The 22,890-nt window shown below is 41.9% G+C and overlaps 1 protein-coding gene across 3 annotated transcripts in view; it reads left to right on the forward strand.

Annotated features, from left to right (window-relative positions):
* SUGCT (succinyl-CoA:glutarate-CoA transferase) overlaps positions 1-22,890 on the forward strand; it is an 814,926-nt gene that overhangs the window by 573,367 nt on the left and 218,669 nt on the right. Inside the window, exon 13 of one of the 3 annotated variants that reach the window (XM_073886888.1) lies at positions 13,288-13,395. The exons of the other annotated variants lie outside the window; for them this stretch is intronic. Coding sequence (XP_073742989.1) covers positions 13,288-13,350 — 63 coding nt within the window. The 3' untranslated portion in view covers positions 13,351-13,395. Of the gene's footprint in view, positions 1-13,287; positions 13,396-22,890 lie in introns of those variants that run through there. 3 annotated transcript variants of the gene reach the window in all.

Raw genomic sequence — 22,890 nt, forward strand, 5'->3', positions numbered from 1 at the left:
TGAAACAGGTTACAGATCTGTGATCCAGTGAAATCCTGTCTGTTTGAAACCTTGGGGTTAATATTCTCCAGCTGTGTTGCATCAGCTCTAGGGAGACTTCTTCCTTGACAAGCATTTGTGTTTTAAGGAGCCAAGCAATAGACTGGAAACTTAAGGGCTATGAGTTCTAACTCTGGGTCTGCCCTGACACAGCGTGTGACCTTGGGCAATTCATTTGATCTCTGTCCAAACTCTCTGATGCTCGATAACAGGATTTTCTAGAAATCTCCCTGCCAATAAGGACATATGGAACCACTCTTTGCTTCCACAAGGGAAGGCTACACTTCATTATCCTTCAGGCTTTTAACTCTCTTTCTCCATTTGCCCGCTTCCCCATGCCAGGGACTCCTGAGTCTTACTGTGGCTCTTTTCCCAAGTCTTAGAAACTTTCTTATTTTTCTTTCCAAAAATGCGTCAGCCATGCTCCTCTATTTCAGCCCGCCCCAGGATGCCAAACTTTGTCCCCAGATACATACCCCACAAAACGAAATTGCTCAGGCAGCCTTGAAACAGTGTGGGTTTTGGGGAGCTGGATGCCGCCCTGGATTTCACGTGGCTACTGTACATGTACGTACAGTGAGCTGAGCCTCCTCATCCCCTGCATTCTACAAAGGACCATTTATTGCTTTATGAGCCTCCACAAATCATTTTTATCCTCCCTCTACTTTTTAACATCTCCTTTTATAGAAAATGATTAAGTTAATAAATTTTATTAAAAGCGATACAATTCCAAGAATTTTTTTTTTTTTGGTAGAAACTATGCACTATTTCAGCTTTTGGACTTTGTTAGAAGATCATTTACTCCGATAATATGTGTCTTTTAAGTTTTGGGAACACACACATGCACACACACACATTCCACTGTGTAATCTAGAGTTTTGCGGGGCGGCAGAGGAGAAAATGATATTGTAGGGAACTTTGAGATTCCTGATAATGGCTCTCCTTTGAGAATACAGTTGGAGTAGAATTGCAAATTTTTCTTTTTTGCTGATAACTTGCTCTGCCTCCTGCCTGAGGATACCATACTCCTCTACACACTGGGTTTTGATGTTTGAGTCACCTTCTTTCTTTTTTTTAAATATTTTATTTATTTATTTGAGAGAGAGAATGAGATACAGAAAGCATGAGAGGGGGTAGGGTCAGAGGGAGAAGCAGACTCCCTGCTGAGCAGCGAGCCTGATGCAGGACTCGATCCCAGGAGCCTGGGATCATGACCTGAGCCAAAGGCAGTCGCTTAACCAACTGAGCCACCCAGGCGCCCTGAGTCACCTTATTTCTGCCAATGATAATTAAAGATCCTTGGACCAAAATACTAAAAAAACAGGGTCAGCATGTGGTTTGAAGGAAATCAATCAAATGGATTTGAGTTCCCCAGTGAGTGGAGTAACTTTGTTGTGTGTTTTAAGTCAGACACCCTCTGACTCGGAGTGGTAATGGTGGTTACTCTTCTGGGATGGAGAACCTTCCTTCCCTTGGGTGCCCCTCATTCTCCCCTCTCAGTCTGAGGCTGCCCCAGAGCCCCCCACCTTGATGTGTCTCCCCAGTAGCTTCCTTCTGCTGTGGCCCAACCTCTTTCCCTGTCCAGTGAGACCTCTTTGGGGTAATTGCCAACCGGGAAATTACTTGATAATCTAATATCTACATATTATTTCATTGCCAAGGACGTATATTAAAGTAACAATATTAGTTAACATTATTGACTCTGTGCTAAGACTTTTTACAGTACTTTACATGTAACTTTGCACTTTATCATCACAATAATCCTGTGAGGTCTTTTATACACCCATTATCTATATGAAGAGCAAAAAAGTGTTAAGGTAATTTGCCTAGACTCAATGTGTAAAGGCAGTCTGATTGGAGACCTTGTGTGCATAACTAATGTGCTCCCTCTTTCGTATTTCCTTATTTATTTATCTATCTATCTATCTATCTATCTATCTATCTATTTATTTATTTATTTATTTATTTATTAATTAAGCTCTGTGCCCAATGTTGGGCTTGAACTCAAGACCCCGAGATCAAGAGTGGCGTGGTCAATGGACTGAGCCAGCCAGGCATTCCTGAATGTGCTCTGTCTTTGAAAAATAGATGCACTGTTATATGTGGCTTTAAAACTGGGCTGGGAGCGCCCAGTCACAAGAAGAGCTGCTCTATGGGGGACAGGAAAGGGGGCAGTGGAGGAAGCAGGGAGATAGGGCTCTGTCCCCCCTCCTTCTCCTCTCTCTCTCTCTCTTTCTCTCTCTCTCTCACACACACCACACGCACTTGCACACACACCAAGCTGAATAGATATTCTTTTATCTGTTTTCACAATGGACTTCCAAGTCATGTTTCTTTTGAAGAGTTTCTGTCAAATACAAACAAGCTTTGAAAAAGACTGCTTTCTACCATCCCACTAATCACAGCACAGTCTTTATCTTTTCCCCCCTGATCTGGAGATGCTAATGTAACTCAGATGGTAGCTGAGGTCACCCCTTGTCTCTGAGGTCACCCTGTCTTTTGAGATTTAAATAAAATTGTCTCTAGCCCCCATTTCCTATCTCCTGCAAGGTTCCAGTGCCATCCCCCAGATTGCTGCACGTTCTTGAACCTGTTTTCATGGGCAGTGTTTCCCGGTTAAACTCTTGACCTCACTGTGTCTTACCTCCCACAGCTGCCTTTTCGTCTGTGTTCCTTGCTGACCTGCAGGGGAGCTCAATCCTTTTTCCTCAACTTGCCCCCGCACTTCCTCCACAGTTCACTCCCACAAGGAACTGTTCCATAATGAAGACCTGCAGGCCACAGGGGACGGCTTATATCCCAGCAAAACATTTAAGTGGAATATTAAGCCTCCTTGTTCTTAAACCATGTTAAGTCACTTTGCCACCAGGAATTTCTAATTGACTGCATTCCTGTGCCCAGCAGATCCAGGTTTCTCACTCAGTTCCTTCTCCCCTCCCCTTCCCTCCCCCCTCCTCCCCCTCCCTTCTCCCCCCCTCCCCTCTCCTCCTCCTCCCCCTCCACCGCCTCCCCCTCCCTCCTGCTCACTCCTCCTCCTTGCCATCCCTCAACTCAAAATCCCTCTGTATTTCCCCAGCTAGGTTTTCCTTCCTGCCTCTTCTTGACCATGTCTCCCAGAACCTCACCTTTTCTACCCTGAGCAATGAGCATTATGGTATTTTCATAGACAAAGATCCTTTTCTCTCCGGAGAAACTGTGGTGCAAGCAGTTGAGAGGGTCTACCCCCAGCTCCATGAACATGGGGTAGCCCTGTTGGAGGGATGGAACCAGCGGATTAGCAGGCCAGACCCGAGGCTGACTTCACCCCTCGCTGAAGAAGAGTCAGGGGCCTGCGTAAAGGGTGGGTAAATGATTTGTCTTTTTCCTGAGCAATTAATACAGAGTTATAAGTTATTAAGCAGATGCTCTGCATCAGGCACTGCGCTAAGCACCTCCCATTTTTCATCTAATCGAAATCTCACACTGTGTTAAGTACATATTTCTGTTTCCTTTTAACTAGTGACAGAGGTGAAGCACCTTGCCCCAAGTTCACAGTTAGGAAGTAGTGCAGCCTGCCTTGGGCCCAGCTCTGACATTCCCCACTCTTAACCACAGTAAGACGCTGTTCAACCCCCTGGCGGTCAAGAGCATACCTTCTTTTCCTGAATGTTTTCAGTCCACCTTCTGGCATCCCTTGGTCCCTACGGAAAGTTCCTTAGACTCCATGGCTTTTTCCTGCCTCCTGAGAGACTCTGAGGGATGCAACTATTTTCGGCTCCCTTCTGGGAATATGTGCTTTTTCCAGTATACAGCAAAGAACTGAGCTTATCTGCAAGTCATGTTAACTGTATATTTAGATATCTGTATCTCTAAATGAAATGTGCTAAGTAAATTTTTTTTTTTTAAACAATAATGACAGAGCTCGTAGGGAAAGGGCCCAGAGAGTCATGGGCCTAAATCCTGGGTTTACATCCTGTGCATCCCATGGCAAGTTGTTAATCTTCCTGTAGCTTCCATTTCTGTGTCACATACGCAATAATACCTCCTTCCCTGCCGTAGTGCTTGACCTGCAGGAAACGCTTTAGAAATATTAGTCTCTTTCCTTTTATATTTCTAGTTGGAATTCTCATATGGGCATATGTACTCAGTATTTGCTCAAAATACCAAGTGATTTCAACAGTGAAAGTTGAAGGAAGGTGATATGTGAATCTGTTCTATTTTTTCAGTTTTCCTTAACTTTTTATAGGCCTTTTTCCTATAAAAAAAATGAAAATAGAGGTATTTCTAAATGCCGACAAGAGGAGGCCTGTGATCCAGGTCCTACTTTTGGGGAAGACTGAAAGGCAGACAGACAAAAAGGAGGAGGTGGTTGGGCACCCCAGGAGGTGAAGCTGCCTTTGTAGGGGGCGGGGTTGGCTGGCAGGACAGCTCTCAGACTGGACTGCCTGGAGGAGCTGAGGATGGTTATCACATTCTCACATGGAAATGTGTGGCCTGCCTTCATTTGAATATAGCGGTTTACTGACTATTTGGGATTTTTATGTGATTGACATTTACTATATTGAGTGATTCTAGTTCCAAATTAACAGTAGCTGTTTTGTTATTTAAATGGGCTCATTCATAGCAACAATGTCCGCAATAGCCAAACTGTGGAAGGAGCCGAGATGCCCTTCCACAGATGAATGGATAAAGAAGATGTGGTCCATAAATACAATGCAATATTACTCAGCCATCAGAAAAGACGAGTACCCACCATTTGCATCAACATGGATGGAACTGGAGGGTATTATGCTAACTTAAATAAGTCAAGCAGAGAAAGACAATTATCATATGGTTTCACTTATTTGTGAAACATAAGGAATAGCATGGAGGACATTAGGAGAAGGAAGGGAAAAAGGAAGGGGGGAAGTCAGAGAGGGAGATGAACCATGAGAGAAAACTGAGGGTTCTAGAGGGGAGGGGGGGGATGGGTTAGCCCAGTGATGGGTATTGAGGAGGGCATGTATTGCATGTAGCACTGGGTGTTATACCCAAACAATGAATTGTGGATCACTACATCAAAAACAAATGAAGTACTGTATGGTGACTAACATAACATAATAAAAAATAAAATAAAATAAATGGGCTCACTCAGATGCAAGGTACTCACCACAGCTGAGTTGGGTGGTTAGCACCCATCCAAGGATCTGATAATGATCTTCTCTCAATAACCATGAACACAAATTATCTACACCGTACTTGTCTAGAACCACCGATCAGGAAGATAGGATTCAGTCATTGGACTGTGCTATTGAATTTCTCTTTACATTGGTGGTTCCTGTGAGACATCTGCTGGGGTGGGCACACCCAAGGGGGCCTGTCATCCTCAATGCAGAGATGTCATCTGGCCGGCAATCCTGCTCCTGCTCAACATCAATAACTACCAACTAAAAGGAGACCCGTGTCTGAGATAAAGTGTTCATTCTCCCTTCAGGTTCTAAATTATCTCGGGGAAGTGAACAGTAGTAAAACATGTGAAACTTGCTCTCTGTTTATGCCCACCTACTGCATTGGTTCTCAAACCTCACTCCCCAGCACGACTCACAGATTCCTACGTGCCACCCCCTATAGTCTCTGATTGAGTTAACTTGGGATGGAATCCAAGAATCTTGACTTTTCAAGAACGTCTATTTTTTTGTTAAGTTTTTTATTTAATTCCAGGATAGTTAACCTACAGTGTTAGGTTAGTTTCAGGTGCACAATATAGTGATTCAATGATTGTATACATTACTCAGTGCTCATCATGATGAACTGTACTCTTAATCCCCATCACCTATTCTTCTGGAGTATTTCTGTACAGAAAGTGCCTGTCGTTCAATTAGCTACATTACAGACAATCAGTACACGCACCTAGCTGCTGCTTCTCCTTTTCTACCTCTGAAATACCTCTGTTCTTCTGCCTTTTCTTCCTTCTGCCCAATCCCATGTGGTTTCTTTATAAAAAGTTGTTTTATAAATATTGTTGGGTTTCCATGGGCTCTGAAGTGGAAGAAGGAACTGCAGGGATAATTAGCATAGATCATTTTTATGCAGGGATCTCAGTAAGTCTGATTTGCCTAAGCAGTGACTGCATTCCTGTCCACAGCTCTGTTTACTCTGCTTGGTCGGAGAGGATTCCATTGCAGGTGGCAGAATTGATTACAGAATCTTTCTGCTGTCCTCCTAGAAGCCTGCCACCATCTCTGCAGGAAACTGATGATAAAGAAGCTATTGCTACCAGAGTTCTGCTTCCTCTGCTGCACTAGGAAAGCAACAGTGGCTGCTAAGCCAGGAAGAGCCTAATTCAGGAACAACACAATCTCTGGCAGAAAGGGGGATGCTCTATACTCTGCTTCTCTCTCCATGTGACTCACTATTCGAAATCCAAATTTCATGTAAGTTCCTCTGATTGGTAGAAACTAAGTCTTGCCTGAAACCCTAGTTACAAGAGTGTCTTGGAGTTGTGTTTTTTTTTTCCCCCAAATTTTAACTCTCCAATCTCTTGCTAACTAGAAGGGAGCTAGAATAGATCTTGGACCAATATATTCCCAGCATCTGCTAATTCCCTTGCAGCTTGAATGTTTTCACTTCGTTTTATTATATTTTCAGAAGTGTCATCATTTAAAAGTTAATTTGGGTCCTAGAATTCTGCGAATACTTTATTATAGTCATTGTTTCTGTGAGGGGGAAAGAAACATTTCCAAGATCAAAAAACATTCTTATCAATATATTTTTAGGTTAAAGCTCTTTTAACGTGGAGACTGCCTGTTTGGAGGAGCTTTCTTGTTACATATATGTATATGCATATGTATAGGTGTCTCTGTGTATGTGTGTCCTATTAATGCAAATGACTTTGACCTAGTACATATGCTATAATTGCTATTGACAGTCATAGTGGTCAACTGGAAACCCTGCCAGATTCTGAAGTGTCATAATAATTATAGTAGACAGCATTTATTGAGCCCTGACTTTGTACCAGGAGCCATGCTAGATATGTTCTTCTATTTAAATTCTTAAAATTCTGTGAGTTAGGTATCAAAAAGGAAACAGAAACAGAGAGATTAAGTAATTTGCCAATGATCCATAGCTGGTAAATGGCACAGCCGGGACTCGAATCTAGTATTCAAATCATCTAACAAAATTCATATTAGTATAATTTTAGTATAGGTGTTTTATTTTAATCTAATACCAGATGGCATAATTTGGTCCTTCTCCATCTCTTTCTGCTTCTTCGCTGGTGCATGTATATGTGTGTGAGTTCAGTTTTGGCCATGTTAAATTTGAGGTCCTACCCGGGGAGATGGGGGCATTCTTTTATCTCCCCATCTTTGTTTAGAATGAGATTTAAGATAAAAAGTTTATTCAGCTACAGTTCCAAAAGAAATACTAACCCACATTTGTCCAACTGGTGAGCAGGAAAGGAGAATGTATAGGTTCACAGCTCATCGGAAAGTAGAGCACTTGTGATACTTCACCATCTGGTGGTCAGAAACTCAAGTGAGCCATCTGGGCACTAACTAAGCAAAGACCATGTTATTGAGGTACCTTCTTACTTAGCTGAGAATTCTGTTATAACTTGGCCATTAGCCAGTTCCAAGGACTGCTGGCTCGCTGTCATGTGCAAGTAGAATTCTCAGCTCCTGCTCTAACCCATGCAGATCTTAGCATATCTGCCAATCGTGTGCATTCCCGCATGCCACTGTTCCTGATCCTGCACCACTCTGCTGCGAACCATTTCCGCGGAGACCGTTTAGGACCCTTCTAGTCATACCCAATCCTATTTTGCACTCTCGACAACTTGCCCTTTCTAAATTCTGTCCTCCCATGACTTCTGGAGGTGCACACCCCCTTCTAGTTTTCCTCCTGCCCCTTTAGTCTCCCTTCTCAGACACCTCCTTAGAAGTTCCTCTTGTTTTGTTGGTCCCTAAAATTTAGTTATATGTGAGGGTTCTGTTCCTGGCCTTTTGGGTTCAATCAGGTGCTCTCAGCAAGTCTTAGTAACTTCTGACTCCTAACTTCATCCGCAAGGAAGAGGGATGATTAAGTGGGATCAAGGGCAATGACATTTATTAGATCCAGATGCAGGGAATTCTCTCTCTATATATCTCATGATTATTACCCTTATACAATCCCTCTCTTCCTCCCATGAAACTGGGAGTGATGTGGATTTGGGGCCATTACTGCTAGGGAAATACCTTATCCCAAGAATTCCTTGGTGCCTGGATTAGATGGTTTCTACTGCAGACCATGGGAAAGGTCCCTGCTTTGTCCTCTTGTTTACTTCAGTCTGCTTTTCCTTTGACACAGTTTTCCTTGACATTGGCGTGGTCAGGTACAGGGAACTGAGACTTGTGTTTCAGTTTAGGGCAAATGGACTAAACAGCCTTCTCAGCCTACTTGAAAGGTTGTAGATCCTTTGTATCTGCCTCTGGCCTTAGAGCATGGGTGGTCCAGCCTCACTTGCCAGGGTACTTTCCATAGTGGTGAAGGTACAGTGGTGAAGTGTTACAGTGGTAAAGCATATGCTTTGACCTGGTCTTCGTTCTTGACCTCTGAGCTTGTATTTCCTTGGGGAATTTGTGCTGGGAGCTTGAGGGTGAAGGGTAGAGCTTTGGGAATTCCTTGGCAAAACAAAATTTAGGGTTTTGGTTTCTGAATATCTCTTAATAGATTTCCATCATAGTCATCCCTAAGAAGACCTACTTCTCATTCTATATATCCTTCTTTTACTTCTAAATAGAGCTCAGCTACCATGTACGTGCTGACTGTTCCAATATTCTTATCTTTAGTCGAATTGTCTCTACTGTATGCCAGACACCTATAATCCTCTGTCATCTGGAAATTCTTCCTTGGATGCCCCCCAGGATCTTAAACATGTGCCAACTAACCTCAGACGTTTCCTTCTCTCACCCCCTGAATTTGCCCTTCCTCCTCTGGCTCAGCAATAACAGGCACTCCAGTCAGAAACAAACCTGGCTGTCTCTTAGCCTCCACATCCAGCCTGGCATTAAGTTAGATGGAGAGAACATTGAAAGTAGCTCCTTTGGATCTGCCTCTCTTCTTCACTCTTGCTGCCACCGCCTTACGTAGGCCTTTGTCATTTCTCACACGTTTTATCACAGTCCCAAGAGGTCTTCCCCTTCCTGTCACGTCACCACCTTACAGCCCCCGGGTATACATGGGATGGAGTCACCTGCTTTAGTTTTTCAGAACAAGACCCGAAACCCCCATCTTGCTCCCCTGCGGTCAGCTCTATCCTTTCTCTGCCTGTGCTGTGTTCAACAGCACAGCATCCTGTCCCAGAGTGTGTGCACTTCCCCCATTTCCCAGGGAAATGGGAGCTCGACCACTGCTCCCTCTGCCCCTGGTGTCCTCACCCCGAGGATACTACTGCTCAAGCTACTTCCTCCTTTCTTTCCAGCCTCTCTGCTTGGGACTTGGTCCTTCTGGATCATCACTTAGCACCTTTTCCTTTTCTCTATCATAGTACTTGCCTCCTCATGTTATAATTTTCCATTTGCTATTCTGTTTACTCATCTTCTGCTAAACTGTGATAGCCATAAGATGAGGAGCTAGGCCTTCTTCATGTTTGCCTAAGCCCAGCCAAACACACAGCTTGGCACTTACTAAACATAATTTATGTAGTTTAAATCAATGAATGATATAGTTATCTGGAAAAAGAACTTGTGTGCCACCCCTCAGGTTACATATTATCTAAACATTTTAGCTCATCATTTGAAATCAGAAGGTCTCGCATCTAGAGAATAAGTAATAAATCAAGAGCGGAGAGAAAATTCTCTCTTCCTAAGTATCATTAGAGTGGTCAGGGAGAGCCTCACAGAGGAAGACCTTTGAGGATAGCCTTAGAGGTAGACTCAATTTGCCAGAGACACAAGAAGCAGAGGAGCTTTTAAGTTATAGCTGTCAAGATGATGTGTATGGGCTGGTGCCTGGCTGGTTCACTCAGTGGGGCATGTGACTCTTAATCTCAGGGTTGTGAGTTCAAGCCCCACACTGGGCATGGAGCCTACTTAAAAAAAAAAAAGATGGTGTTTGTCGACCTCCACTAATGCTGTATGGCTGGAATAGGAGGTAGGAGTGTCACAGGAGGTGGGGGTCAATTTTGAAGGACCTTGAGAAGGAGAGTGTGTCATCTGAGGCCACAGAGTCTGTTAGTAACTAATCTGAGAATTGAGTTATTTGAGAATGAGCCAGGAAAGGGATTTGTTCAAAATCAGTGATCAGAGTTAAAGATGGCCTCATCCATCAGATTATATATCATGAACTATCAATCTTGTGAATCTGTATTATATATTTCACCCAAATATAAAATTTGCGTTACATGTTAAATATCAAGGGACAAAAATACTCATGACCCTTTAAAAGATCTGTCAATCCATAAGGCAGAGCTCCATTTGTGAACTGCAGAGTTAGAATGGAAAGCTGCAGTTTCTGAAGAAACATCTCCGTTTTTGAGGCCAATTTCAGTGGGTGGGGCGAAGCAAAACCCAGCATTTCCAGAGAAGAAAGGTTTCAGGGGTAGCTGGCTTATATTTCTCCTAACTTTTGACTTCCTTCTTCCCCCTTTTTTTTTTTTAAGATTTTATGTATTTATTTATTTATTTATTTGAGAGAGAGAGCACACACAAGCATGGGGAGGGTCAGAGAGAGAAGCAGGCTCCCCGCTGAGCAAGGAGCCCGATGTGGGGCTCGATCCCAGGACCCCGGGATCATGACCTGAGCCAAAAGCAGATGCTTAACTGACTGAGCCACCCAGGCGCCCCTGACTTCCTGCTTCTTGATTGAAGCCTACACGTAGGCAGAGAATGCCCCTTACCTCCCCTGTCAATTAGCTAGCACGGTCCTCCACTCTGTGCCTGCTGACACTTCTCTACCCACTTCCTCCGTGCCTTCAGGAAACCACTTCTCTGTCACAGCTCCTTCATTGCACCTGCTCCTGCAGGGACTGTTCCTTCTCCCAAACCCAGAGTCCTTGGATACCAGTCACCTACCAAGTCCCATGGAAGGAGGAGGCCCCTGTCTGGCTCCATGTTGGTTCCCGGGAAGCAGGGAAGTAGATCTTTTCCTTGTTTCTCTCCTGCTTCTTCAATTCACACTCAGACACCTTCTATTCATTCATAGCTGCTTGACCCAATATCCAAGAACCGTGATACTATTTCTTAGGAAAGAGTAAGTACAAAACAAGGACAAGCAGATGCTAGAATTAGCAGGCTTCTGATTGTCACAGCATTTGTAGGAATAACACGGGGCCTTGGGTGCTGTCTTTCTCTCGTTCTCGCTTCCTCTCTTAAACAGAGATGAGGGCCCTTGTGACATGAGCACAGTGAAAGTTAGAATAGCCGAGACAGGAAAGAACATGTTTTTGAGTACCTACTCTATGCCAAGAACTTTCTGAACCCTCATGACTGAAAGATAATAAGATACACGTTCTGTCCCCGAAGAGCTCTCAGTTTAGTAGAGAGGGTAAATTTGTAACAAATACAAAGTTTTATAATAGAGTACACATAGGATTCTGAGCTAACAGAATGGGAATTGGTTAACCAGTGATTCTGTGTGTGTGTATGTGTGTGTGTGTGTGTGTGTGTGTGTGTAGAGAGAGAGAGAGGCAGAGAGAATCTCATTTGTTCCATATGAAAATCCTATGAGATAGTTATTAATATCTCTGTTTTATACATTAGAAGGTTGAAACTTGCAGTGGCTGTGTAATTTGACCCAGGTCATGTAGTAGATGCCTCACTGGACGTTCACCCCAAAGTCCCAAGTTCTTTTCTTTCACTCCACTGCCTCCTATCTCCATACCCCGGTGTTGTAGGATGATAGAAAAGAACAACTGGACGACAACAGCCAACAGTATTTGTTATCACGAGCACTGTATTGTAAAGATGTGTTGCATAGCCTTACTCTGGTTGGTTCTGGGTTTCTCTCAGCATTCTTTCTTTCTTTTTTTTTTTTATAAAGATTTTATTTATTTATTTGTCAGACAGAGGGAGAGCAGAAGCAAGGGGAACTGTAGTCAGAGGTAGTAGCTGAGCAAGGAGCCCGACGCGGGGCTCGATCCCAGGATCCTAACAAGAAACTGATTGGCCTTCAACATGTACTCCTGATTTATGTTTACTAACACCTTTCTTCCTAACTTTGGCTGTATGGTTATGGATTTTGAACCTGATATGCACCCAGATGAGAGTTAAGATTACCATGGGACCTTGGTTGTCCCTGTCACCAAATGTTTAGGTTTAGTTTTACAAATTCAACATTTGAGAGTTTGTTTTTCATCGTCAGAGACCTAAATCAGCAGATGCCCCACAAGGTGTGAAAAGAGCTCTTTCGTGATCTGAAATGCTGTGCCTGGATTGGATTGGGATAACTGTGGTAGGGATTGTAATCAGGAAGGGAACACCACAGATTTCTCAGATCAGATCCTTCCTGTGGATGCCCATCTCTCCTGAGACATAAGACCAGTTCCATCTCTAAAGCCTACATGGAGTATGACAGATAGAGTGAGAAGACCACAGAGCTGAGGTTCCCTTGATCATTGAGAGCCCCCCCACCCCGCCCACTTCTCTAGGAAAATAAAGGTCTACTTTGTTGCTGCACAGATTTTAACATTCTCCTTTGAGCACCTGGAGTCATCCCCCATATCTATACTCACCTTTGACTTTTAACCCAGCTTGGTTTTTGAAGTTACTCGATTCTTTCTTTGGACTCTGACGTTACCCCCTGGAGACACTCCGAGGCCCAGAGTGCTCTCTGTTTTACTGGAATGCCAGCTCCATGGATGTGGGGCCTCGTTTCCCACAGTGTCTCCACAGCCTAGGATAGTGTCTTATGTAATATGTGTGGCATAAATTTGGCCCTACTAGACACTCAGGATGACCCATTCTTGTCTGAGATTGTTTTCCTCCTAAGATGGAAGTTCTGCTCCAGTCTTGGTCATATGGCATCCCAGCAAAAGCCTTTAAAAGTTTTTTTTCCACTTTTATTGAGATATAGTTGCCACATAACATTGTATAAGTTTCAAATGTACAACATAAAAATTTGATATGTGTATAAATTGTGAAATTGTTACACCAGTAGGTTTAGTAGATGGTGTTAACTAAATATAGTTACAATGTTTGTCCTTGTGATGAGAACTTTTAAGATCTACTCTTAACACCTTTCAAATATACAAAACAGTATTGTGAACTATAGTCATGTTTTATATTACATCTCTAGGACTTATTTATGTTACAGCTGGCAGTTTGTACCTTTGACCCCCTTCATCCAATTCTCCCACCTCCTACCCGCTGTTCCTGACAACCAGAAATCTGACCTGTTTCTAGGAGTTTGGTGTTTGAGATTCCACAAATAAGTGTGATCAAACTTGTCTTTCTCTGTCTGACTTATCTCACTTAGCATAATGCCCTCGAGGTCCATCTCTATTGTCACAAATGGCAGGATTTCCGTCTTTTTTATGGCTGGATAGTTTTCCATTATATATATAATAAGCTAATGTGAAGAATTCTGTGATGAACAAGAGGGTGCAGATCTCTTCAAGACAGTGATTTTGTTACCTTTGGACAAATACCCGGGAGTGGGATTGCTGGATCGTATGGTAGTTCTATTTTTAATTTTTGAGGATTCTTCATACTGTTTTTCATAGGGCTGCACTAATTTATACTCCCACCAATGGTGCACCAGGGTTCTCTTCTCTCTAATCCTCACCAACATTTATTATCGCTTTTCTTTTTGCTGATGGCCATTCTGATAGGTGTGACATGATATTTTATTGTGGTTTTGATTTGTATTTCCCTGATGATGGTGATATTGAACACCTTTTCATGTCCCCATTGGCCATTCAAATGTCTTCTTTGCAAAATGACTTGAAATACTCCTTAGCTTGCCTTTTGCTGGAAGATGAGAATTGTGCTCTTTTATGCCAGGCATGAAGCTCATGGCTAGTAAGTGCCAGACTTTCTTATCTGAATCACCTACCTCTGAGTCTTCTAAGCAGTCTGTGATCACTGTTCGGGCATCTGTCCTTCCACGCTTTTCATTTCCTAATCAACCTCACTCAGCATGACAGTAACCTGGGCAGACATGAAAAAGGGAATATGGAGCTGCCCCACCAATTTCCTTCTTGACTTTCCTGCCCTTCTCTGCCCGAGCAAGAAGAAAAAGAGTTAGTGATAGAGCTGTTTTCCATACAGAATGGGCAAAATCCTATTCATTCGCTTAAAAAACATTAATGAGTATGAACTCTATGTCGGTCACACACATTTTTTAAAATATAATTTATTTTTCTCCTTATTTTAGACAGGGTTTTTAAGCCTATTAAAGTTTGCCCGCAATGAATCGACAGGTTAGACGAGTGTTTATATGAAGTCTATTGTCCATGTGTATGTCACGGCATCTGCACCTTCAACCAGAAAAAAGATAGCTTTTAGCAGGTGCTTCGTCCAAAATCAGGCAATCAGAACTTGTCTTTGAAAATTAGAAGAGCTAAAGAACCAGCTCTCACTTAGCTACAGTGAAATGTAATTCAAAAGATATAAAGGCTCCTCAACAGAGTTATAGAGGTCTACAAAAGGTTCATTTCCCCTGTGAGGAATGTAGCATGTGATTTTCTGCATATCTTCTGCTTTTGCATAAGTATGCACATAAATTTAGAAGTTATATTCTTTTGGGAGTACTAGCCCTGAATCAGATATTCATCAGACCCTGGCATTACTACAGCCCTTGCTTCATAGTATTCTTTCCAGTTCTTTATTATAGCAAATCTATCATCTTCTGCAGTGGCAGACTTAATTTATCTCCTCTTCATCATGATAAAGATGAAATTTTTAACTATGAAAATCAGAGACTTTCATGCAAAATCAAGGAAAAGAAAAGAATTACTTTTATCCCAAGTTTTTTCCTGCATTTGAGATGGCGGAGTGGGTACACATAAGTGTACCTCCCCATCCATTTGGGATGCAGAAAATTAAAAAAAAAAGAACATTACAAAAATGGAGAGTTTCATTACTACAGCAGATTTTTTTTTTGAAGATTTTATTTATTTATTTGACAGAGAGATAGCGAGAGCAGGAACACAAGCAGGGGGAGTGGGAGAGGGAGAAGGAGGCTTCCCGCCGAGCAGGGAGCCCAATGCAGGGCTCGATCCCAGGATCCCGGGATCATGACCTGAGCCGAAGGCAGACGTCCAACAACTGAGCCACCCAGGCGCCCCCTAAAGCAGAATTTAAAATAAAAGCCTCTGATGAACAAAAAGAGAATGAAAATCCACACGGCAGGGAGGAGTGAACTGAAATACACGGGGTGTTGAAACTGGAAAGTGGGGGCAGGGCTAGCCATCCAGGCCCCACAAGGGACTCAATGTACCCACTATGTGAGTCATAGGGGCCTGGGCCAGGCCCTCCTTGATGTCAGCGCCCAGGTTAGAATGACCTGGCAGAGCTACTCGTTTATTCCAGGGGATTTTCCAATAATGCCTCCATCTGTTAATGCACTGACTGGAACTTGGGCTCCCCATTGGGCAAAGGCCCAAACTGCTAGTGTAAGACCTTGTTCTGAGCTGTGGACTCTGGGGTCAGGCTGGGGCAGTCGTGAAACTGTCCACTCTGTGGAGGTGAGTTTAGGAAGAGATAAAAACTAAGAAATGAAACAAACAAAACTTCCTGGGCAAGAAGAGCTCACAAGCCTGACTTATGAACACACGTGCATAAATATGGAGAACAAGCTGATAGTTGCCATGGGGGGGGAGGATAGGCAAAATAGGTGAAGGAGATTAAAAAGAACAGACTTTCAGGGGCGCCTGGGTGGCTCAGTTGGTTAAGCGACTGCCTTCGGCTCAGGTCATGATCCTGGAGTCCCGGGATCGAGTCCCGCATCGGGCTCCCTGCTCAGCGGGGAGTCTGCTTCTCCCTCTGACCCTCTTCCCTCTCGTGCTCTCTATCTCTCATTCTCTCTCTCTCAAATAAATAAATAAAATCTTTAAAAAAAATTAAAAAAAAAAGAACAGACTTTCAGTTATAAAATAAATAAGTTACCTGGATGAAAAATACAGCGCAGGGAATCTAGTCAATGATATTGTAATAACTTCGCGTGGTAACTATACTTATCGTGGTGAGCATTTCATAATGTATATAATTGTCAAATCACTATGTTGTACACCTGAAACTAATATAATATTGTAGGTCAACTATACTTCAGTTAAAATTTTTAAAACTTAAGAAAAAAAACGTGGACATTCAAGACTATGAATGATGGAGTTTTCCCAACAAGTGGGAGGAATTACACTTAAGGATTTAGAAATAATCAAACATTTGTCAAATGATTTCAGTAACATCATTTTATAAATCTTTTAAAGAATATAAAAGGGCCTCATATCCAAATTGAACTGTAATAAGAGATTGTGAGTCAAAAAATTTTTTTTGGAAAGTAGTATAGATGAATGCAGCTAAGAACCTATTAGAAATCTTGCAAATGAGTTTTTCATATAGATTGAAAATTGAAAAAAAGACTAATAAAGAAGATAGAGAATAGATTGGACACAGTTGAAGTGATAGTTAATGAAATGGAATTAGAAATGAGTATGTGACACAGAATGTGGAAAACGAAAAAAAAAGATATGAAAAATAGAAGAGTCAGAGGATGAATTGAGACATTGAAATATATTTCTTAAAGGAGTTCCGGAAGGATAGAATGAAGAAAAGATGTTAACAGATGATAACAGCTCAGAATTTTCTAGAATTGGAGTTCCCAGCCAGAAAAAGCATGCAGTGGCCATCAGTGTAAATTAACACAAGACAACAAAATTCTGCACATTTTTACTGAAGCTTTAAATTAAGGTCATATTTTGAAACATTAGTTTTTTTTTTTCTTTCAATCTTATTGTTGCCAGAACACAGTCTGTTTGCATTATTATCTCTTTTTTCCCACCAAATTCACCTATCAACCTGTTTTTATCACCAATATTTATTAAATGAAGGGGCAAGCAATTAAAATAGCCAAAATTTGAATTTTTATTTTCTTACCAAAGAGAAACACACTTTGGTTTTGCCAGTGCTACATGTATCCATCAATAATATTTTTTAATATTCTTATATTTTGAGTATAGTTGACACACAGTGTTACATTAGTTTCAGGTAAAGAACACAATGATTCAGCTTATATACTGTGCTATTCTTACCACAAGCATGGCTCCCATCTGTCACCAGGCAACGCTATTTCAGTACCATTGACTATATTTCCTATGCCGTGCCTTTTATCCTGTGACTAATTCATTCCACAGGTAAGAATATTCACTTCCCCAAGGTAGGACTGTTACCAGCTATTATGCAGATATTCAGGTAACACTGGTTGATTCAAGGCTGTTGATCTCTTCTTGCCATAACTTTCATCTAAGTTACTATGTCTTCCAGATTCCCTGGAATGGGTTTCTGATTTTTTTTTTTTTTGCTTGATCTATTCTATGAGATACATAGAGGTCTGATATTCATCTGATAGACACCTATGTGAGGTACTGGCCAGCATCGATCCTGAATGGTTGTCATTTCAATGATCAATTGCTACATAACAAACTATCTAAAAATTTAGTGACATAAAGCAATTACAATTGCTCATGAGTATGACATTTGAGGAGGGCTCAATGAGGCCAGCTTGTCTCTGTTTCACTTGGCATCAGTGGGGTGGCTCCAAAGTTGGGGGCTGCACTTCCTAAAGGCTCGCTCCCATGTCTGATTATTGATGCTGGCCATTGGCTGGGACTTTGGTTGGGGCTGTGGCCAGAATACTGACATTTGACCTTTCCATGTGGCTGCTTGGCTTCCTCAGACTATGGTGGCTGGGTTCTCAGGGTGAGAGAAGAGAGGAAGCCAGGGGAAAGCTGTAGATTTTTTTGACCTAGGTTTAAAGTCATTCAGGGCCCATTTTTACCTCGTCTTATTCATTAGAAGTGAGTCACAAGGGAAGAGAAATTAAATGACTTTTTAAAAAAAAAAAAGATTTTATTTATTTATTTGTCAGAGAGAGAGAGCACAAGCAGAGGGAGAGGGTGAAGCAGGCTCCCTGCAGGGAGCCCGATATGGGACTCGATCCCAGGATCCTGGGATCATGACCTGAGCTGAAGGCAGACGCTTAACTGACTGAGCCACCCAGATGTCCCAAAGAAAGAAAAATTAGACTCACCTTTTGATGAGCAAGAGTATCAAAGAATTACAGAATTAAAACCACTATAGTCCTTACATGGGGTACATAGAGAAGGCAAATTCACAGTGACACAAAACACAGCAGAGGTTACCAGGAGCTGGGAGGGAAGGAAGAATGGTGAGTTATTGTTTAACATGTACAGAGTTTCTGTTTGGGGGGTTGAGAAAGTTCTGGAAACGGATGATGATGATGGTTGCATAGTATTGTGAATGTACTTAATGCTGCTGGATTGTACACTTAAAATGGTTAAAAGGTAAATTTTAGGTTATGTATATTTTACCACCATAAAAACCACAACTGCACACATAGTCTACACACCCATTCTAATGAATTGGTGTCTGATTATTTTGGTCTTAAAGTATTTTAAATATTCCTCTGAGTACATGTATGTCCCGCAAGTATTCTTTTCTTTTTTTTTTTTTGCATGTTAAGTTTTATTAAGTTTCAAATACAAAACATTCCAAAAAGAGAAAAGTGATCTATAATATCTAAGTTCTATATTCAACTACCAGTTAAACAAAACATTCTTTATCATTCTGTTTTACAACCAGTATAAAGCCGGAAGAATCAAGACGGATTCTTTTTCCAATGGGGGAGTAAGTCTGCTGGGTCAGTAAACTATTTGCCAAACAGCGAATGGTCATTTAGGTATGCTTAATTTGAATTTAGTATTCATGTTTACTATGATTATTTCTACGTTCTACACTATTTTCAAGGTACCTAAATAAAATCTCCAGAGCCAAAAAGTATTAGAAGCATAATCCCAAGTAGTTTACATTACAGGAGGACTGAGGAAGACAGCTATGTAAGTGCAACAACTACTTAAATTTGGTCAATACCCTCATCATGGTCTGTGATTAGAAGAGCCTGTCTGTCCAATGAGGATTACAAATTTTTGGACTATTTCTCACAGTTGCGAAGATTAAACATGATAGCACTGATTTTACTATGAAAAAAGTCTCAAGTTTTTGTACTTAGTTCTTCTAACCCAACAACTCAAATCCAGTCCCTTTGAGAACATTATTAGCTTTATATACTATCAACTCTAGTCTCCAACATGACTGGTTTCCAAGACAGGTGGTGGGGGTAAAGCAGGCTTACAAACAGTACAGTTAAAGAAAAAAAAAAAGCCAAGTGGCCCAATTGTTTCCAGTTTTTCAAGTGTGCTTCCCGCAAGTATTCTTAAAGGTGTGGACTCCTCACTCCTCCCGTGCTGGCAGGGATTTCATGAAGGCAGAGGCGAATATTACTAATGAAATGAGTGGGGCCTCAAAATCCAGACAAATTTGGAATAAGCTATTTTATTCAGTGAGCCACCCAACTGGGGAGCTCCTGTTCATAAACGAGATGACTGATGAAGCGCACGTCTTCCATTTATGTTTGATGCACTCGGAATTTCGTTTCACTCCAGGGAAAACTCACTAAAAGGGAAGTTATGATGGAGATTTTCAACTTCTCAACCCAGCTTCCTCTTTCTATGCATCAAGGCAAGGAAAAGCCACATAATCCTCAATGCCTCACAGAGTTACACTGGGACTTGGTGACAAGCGTGTTAACACTGACCACCTAGCAAGCGTCAACCACAGGACCTTTGCATTCTTGTCACGCCCCGTGCCTCCACGAAAACATTGGAAGTCAGTGTCTGGTATCAGGGAGGAGTGTGGCTGAGTCATAGGAACCAGGTAGAAGTGTTTAATTGTGAACAGCGGGCATTCAGCCCTGGGATGTACGGCATTAGACCCTGGGCCACTCCCATGAACAGCAACGTCTTTCTGGTATATTTGTTGTTAATTCTTTAACATCAGACCTTAGTCAGAAAACTGCCACAGCACATGGCTCACGGGCCTTAGAAAATTGGCTGCCTACATTTCAGTGTGATGGCCTTTCTTTCTGTAGGAATCCCAGAGCCTGGTCTCTTCATGTTTGGCCACTGACTGACAACCCCCATAAGTGCTCTAATATATTTATTTACCTCTGTGGTTTCTTAGTTTCCTGGTAGTGATAAGATCCCCGCACAAACTGATTGATTATTATGGTAACAGCGCAAATGTACTCCTTTGAGAATGTAGTATGACAGTTAAAACAGTCTTTAAAAGGAAAGGTTTAGTCAATGTGGAGCTTAGCACAATCAGCCCATGTGGACGGAAAGCTTTGGGCTTGGTATCATGGTGTTTCTCCTTCTCACTTTTATGCGGTATCTGGAAATATTTGATAGCATTATTTTTAGTTGTGGTGATACTGCTTGAATTGTCCAGAAAGTGCTACAAGGTAAATGCTTGCACATATGTGGTGGATTTTATCAGACCTATGCATGACTTAAGATAATGGGTCATAAAAAAGGCTCGCCTGGGTCCCTATTTTAGTAAACAATACTTTGCCTTAAAAGTAAGTGTCAGTTGCCTTTAGAAGGCAAGGTTACTAGCCATTGTCTTCAAACATCTTGCAGTTATTTTTGGTGGCAGGTTTAGTAACCATAGTGCCTTGATTGTGAGGTGTATTGTAAAGCATAGATAATTGCTTACTACAAGTTAAATGAAATTTTAGAGGAATTTATTAAAAATAAATTAGAGCAAATTCAAGGTTTTCCCTTTAATACTGTCATTCTGACTTGGGTTCAGACATGCTTTCGGCATGGAGGAGAGTAGGTGGAGCTACGGCCGAATCACTCCATGTCATCATCTGTCACGTGGATGTTAGAGAGTTCTGGCTTGTTTGGCACTTCGTGTTCATCTTGGCACTTTGCTTGGGTCTGCTTTTGAAAAATCTCCAGCCCAAAATGACTGAGCACATGTCCCAAAGTGGTGAAAGCTGCGTTAGTGCTTCCAGAAAAGTTCTCACTTTTCTGCTTAGCGTGAGGGAGGAATGGACAAAGGTACTGAGAATGACATCACTTTGTTCCCTCCGCCTGTGGGACGTGCTCACTCCCGGCATGCAGAGGTGCTGCAGAGGTCAGCAGTGGGGGAAGGAGAAGGGGCGTGCATTAGGAAAGGGATGGCGTAGGGATACAGAAGGACCTTGAAGCCGTGTGATGTAGGTGAAGGGGGCATGGTCGGGCAGGGAGAGGGAGCAATGGACGGCTTCAGAGATAGCATGAGGACACACAGAGGAAGTGATAGAGAGGAGGGCATTATAAAGACTTGAAATCCAAGGAAAGAAAAGTTGATTGTTCTTTTGTTTGCGTTTCAGAGTCCTTCTAGTACGTCGGCTCTTATTATTCTATTTGGCCCCTTGGAAATCTTAGTCAACCAAAGAACACTGATTGGATGATATCCATTTAAATGGAAACATCAAGATACTAAGATTGAATTGGGTGAGCAGTGGGATGACTTATGGTTTTGGAGGATGAATGTGATGATTCAGTAGGTATTTTTCTGTAACTCCTTGTGCAGCCTACAGAATTTGTACCATCTGGCCAGGTCCAGTGTGTGGTCCCTAGCATGCTGGACTGCCTGCTAATAACCCATATTTCACTTATTAGTACTCCTTGTATGTCTACATTGTGAACCACGAGGGCAGGACCACATCTACGCCACTAACTCGTGCCTTCTCTGTGCAGTGCCTGGCAAACAGTCATTGCTAACTAGATGTTGGCAAGGAGGAAAGATAATATAGAGAAAAGACCACAGTGTCTCAAACCAGATGACCTTGAATTTGAATTCTAGGTTTATCATTTACTTAGCAGATTTCTAACTTGAGCAATCACATGAATTATTCTGACTTTCAGGTTTTTTTTCTTTGCCTATAAAATGAGGGTAATAGCATATGCTTTATAAAGATATTAAGAATTAAAACCAGTGTTATAAAGGACTTCAGTTTCTGGATCTTAGTAGGTGCTCAAGAAATGCTTTCTCTTGGGGCACTTGGGTGGCTCAGTTGTTAAGCGTCTGCCTTCAGCTCAGGTCGTGATCCCAGGGTCCTGGGATTGAGTTCCGCATCGGGCTCCCTACTCAGTGGGAAGCCTGCTTCTCCCTCTCCCACTCCCCCTGCTTGTGTTCCCTCTCTCGTTGTCTCTCTCTCTGTCAAATAAGTAAATAAATAAAATCTTGAAAAAAAAAGAAATGCTTTCTATTATTTGTAATAATAACATTAAAGTCATCATCCCTGGTATTTGTTTTATTGAAGAAGCTACAAAGATTCTAGCATCACTGTGTTTGAAAACATACGTGAGAATGTGCACACTATCCTTGAGATGCTTGCTAGAAATTCATTTCGGAAGACTATAAAACAAAATAAAAATGAAACATCTTCTTCGTGAGCCCTCTCTTCAAACTTCTGGGGGCTGTCTTTCTCCATTAAGCCCAGTAAGTCAGGAAATCAAACAATGAAACCAAAAAAGAGAAAACTAACCATGGGAAGTGAAGTAAATATTTACACATGGCTTCCATAAGCATGATATATGTTTATACCTTTAGTATGTCTTGATTTGTGTATCCTACCACCTCAAGATGTAAGCTTCTAGCAGCTGGGAACCTTATTCTGGATGCATTTTGTTTGCTCTTTTTTTTGTATCTAATGACTTCAGAGTCTACCGAGAAATACACTAGACTTAGTGTGGATGCATGCCTTGCTAATTCTGCAGGCAAGCATTCTTTTTCTTCTCCTTCTTCTTCTTCTTCTTCTTCTTCTTCTTCTTCTTCTTCTTCTTCT

The sequence above is a fragment of the Callorhinus ursinus genome, unplaced genomic scaffold (assembly GCF_003265705.2).
Source record: "Callorhinus ursinus isolate GAN/ISIS: 27379988/994484 unplaced genomic scaffold, GSC_fseal_2.0 scaffold73, whole genome shotgun sequence".
Taxonomy (NCBI): domain Eukaryota; kingdom Metazoa; phylum Chordata; class Mammalia; order Carnivora; family Otariidae; genus Callorhinus; species Callorhinus ursinus.